The 1,280-nt window shown below is 52.3% G+C and overlaps 1 protein-coding gene across 1 annotated transcript in view; it reads right to left on the bottom strand.

Moving 5' to 3' along the window:
- The window catches only part of OPLAH (5-oxoprolinase, ATP-hydrolysing), a 16,684-nt gene extending 16,251 nt beyond the window's left edge, over positions 1–433 (bottom strand). Inside the window, exon 1 of the mRNA XM_015851242.2 lies at positions 400–433. Within this exon, the coding sequence (XP_015706728.1) occupies positions 400–414 (15 nt within the window). The 5' untranslated portion in view covers positions 415–433. The remainder of the gene's footprint in view (positions 1–399) is intronic.
- Between the last annotated feature and the right edge of the window lie 847 nt (positions 434–1,280).

The following is a 1,280-nucleotide window of genomic DNA, read 5'->3' as shown; positions in this document are numbered from 1 at the left end:
CCCTTAGGGACCCTAATGACCCCTTAGGGACTCCTAACAAACCCTAATGACCCCTTAGGGACCCCAATGACCCCTTAAGGACCCTAATGACCCTTTAGGGACCCTAATAACCCCATAGGGATCCCTTAATGACCCTTAGTGACCCTTAGGGACCCCTAATGACCCTTAATGACCCCTTAGGGACCCCTTAATAACCCTAATGACCCCTTAGGGACCCCCTTTTGACCCCTAATGACCCTTAGTGACCCCATAGGGACCCCTTAGGGACCCCTCAATGACCCTATATCCCCCCCATCCCCTCAGTACCCGGATGTGCTCCATNTAATGACCCTTAGTGACCCCATAGGGACCCCTTAGGGACCCCTCAATGACCCTATATCCCCCCCATCCCCTCAGTACCCGGATGTGCTCCATGACCCCTGGTAACCCCTCAATGGCCCATAATGACCCTCAACGACCCCATAGGAACCCCTTAGTGACCCTTAGGGACCCCTAATGACCCCTAGTGACCCTTTTTGACCCCTTTATGTCCCTTAGTGATCCCTAATGACCCTTAGTGACCCCATAGGGGCCCCTTTTGGCCCCTCAATGACACTTAGGGACCTCTAATAACCCCTTAATAACCCCATAGGTACCCCCTAATGACCCTTAGTGACCCTTAGGGACCCTTAGGGACCCNCCTCAATGACACTTAGGGACCTCTAATAACCCCTTAATAACCCCATAGGTACCCCCTAATGACCCTTAGTGACCCTTAGGGACCCTTAGGGACCCCATAATGACCCTTAGTGTCCCCTTAATGACCCTTAGTGACCCTTAATAACCCCATAGGGACCCCTTAATGACCCTTAATGACCCTTAGGGACCCCATAATGACCATTAGGGACCCCATAATGACCCTTAGTGACCCTTAATGACCCCATAGGGACNCCCCATAATGACCCATAATGACCCTTAGGGACCCATAATGACCCTTAGGGACCCCATAATGACCCTTAGTGACCCTTAATGACCCCATAGGGACTCCTTAATGACGCTTGGTGACCCTTAGGGACCCCTAATGACCCCTTAAGGACCCTAATGACCCTTAGGGACCTTTAGGGACCCCTTAGTGACCCCTTAAGGACCCTAATGACCCTTAGGGACCTCTAATGACCCCTTAGGGACCCCTAATGAACCCTTATGGACCCCTTAGGGACACCCAATGACCCCTTATGGACCCCTTAGGGACCCTAATGACCCCTTAGGGACCCTAATGACCCCTTAGGGACCCTAATGAC

Source organism: Coturnix japonica, unplaced genomic scaffold, assembly GCF_001577835.2.
Source record: "Coturnix japonica isolate 7356 unplaced genomic scaffold, Coturnix japonica 2.1 chrUnrandom822, whole genome shotgun sequence".
NCBI classification, from domain to species: domain Eukaryota; kingdom Metazoa; phylum Chordata; class Aves; order Galliformes; family Phasianidae; genus Coturnix; species Coturnix japonica.
This window is presented reverse-complemented; position numbering and strand designations above follow the sequence as displayed.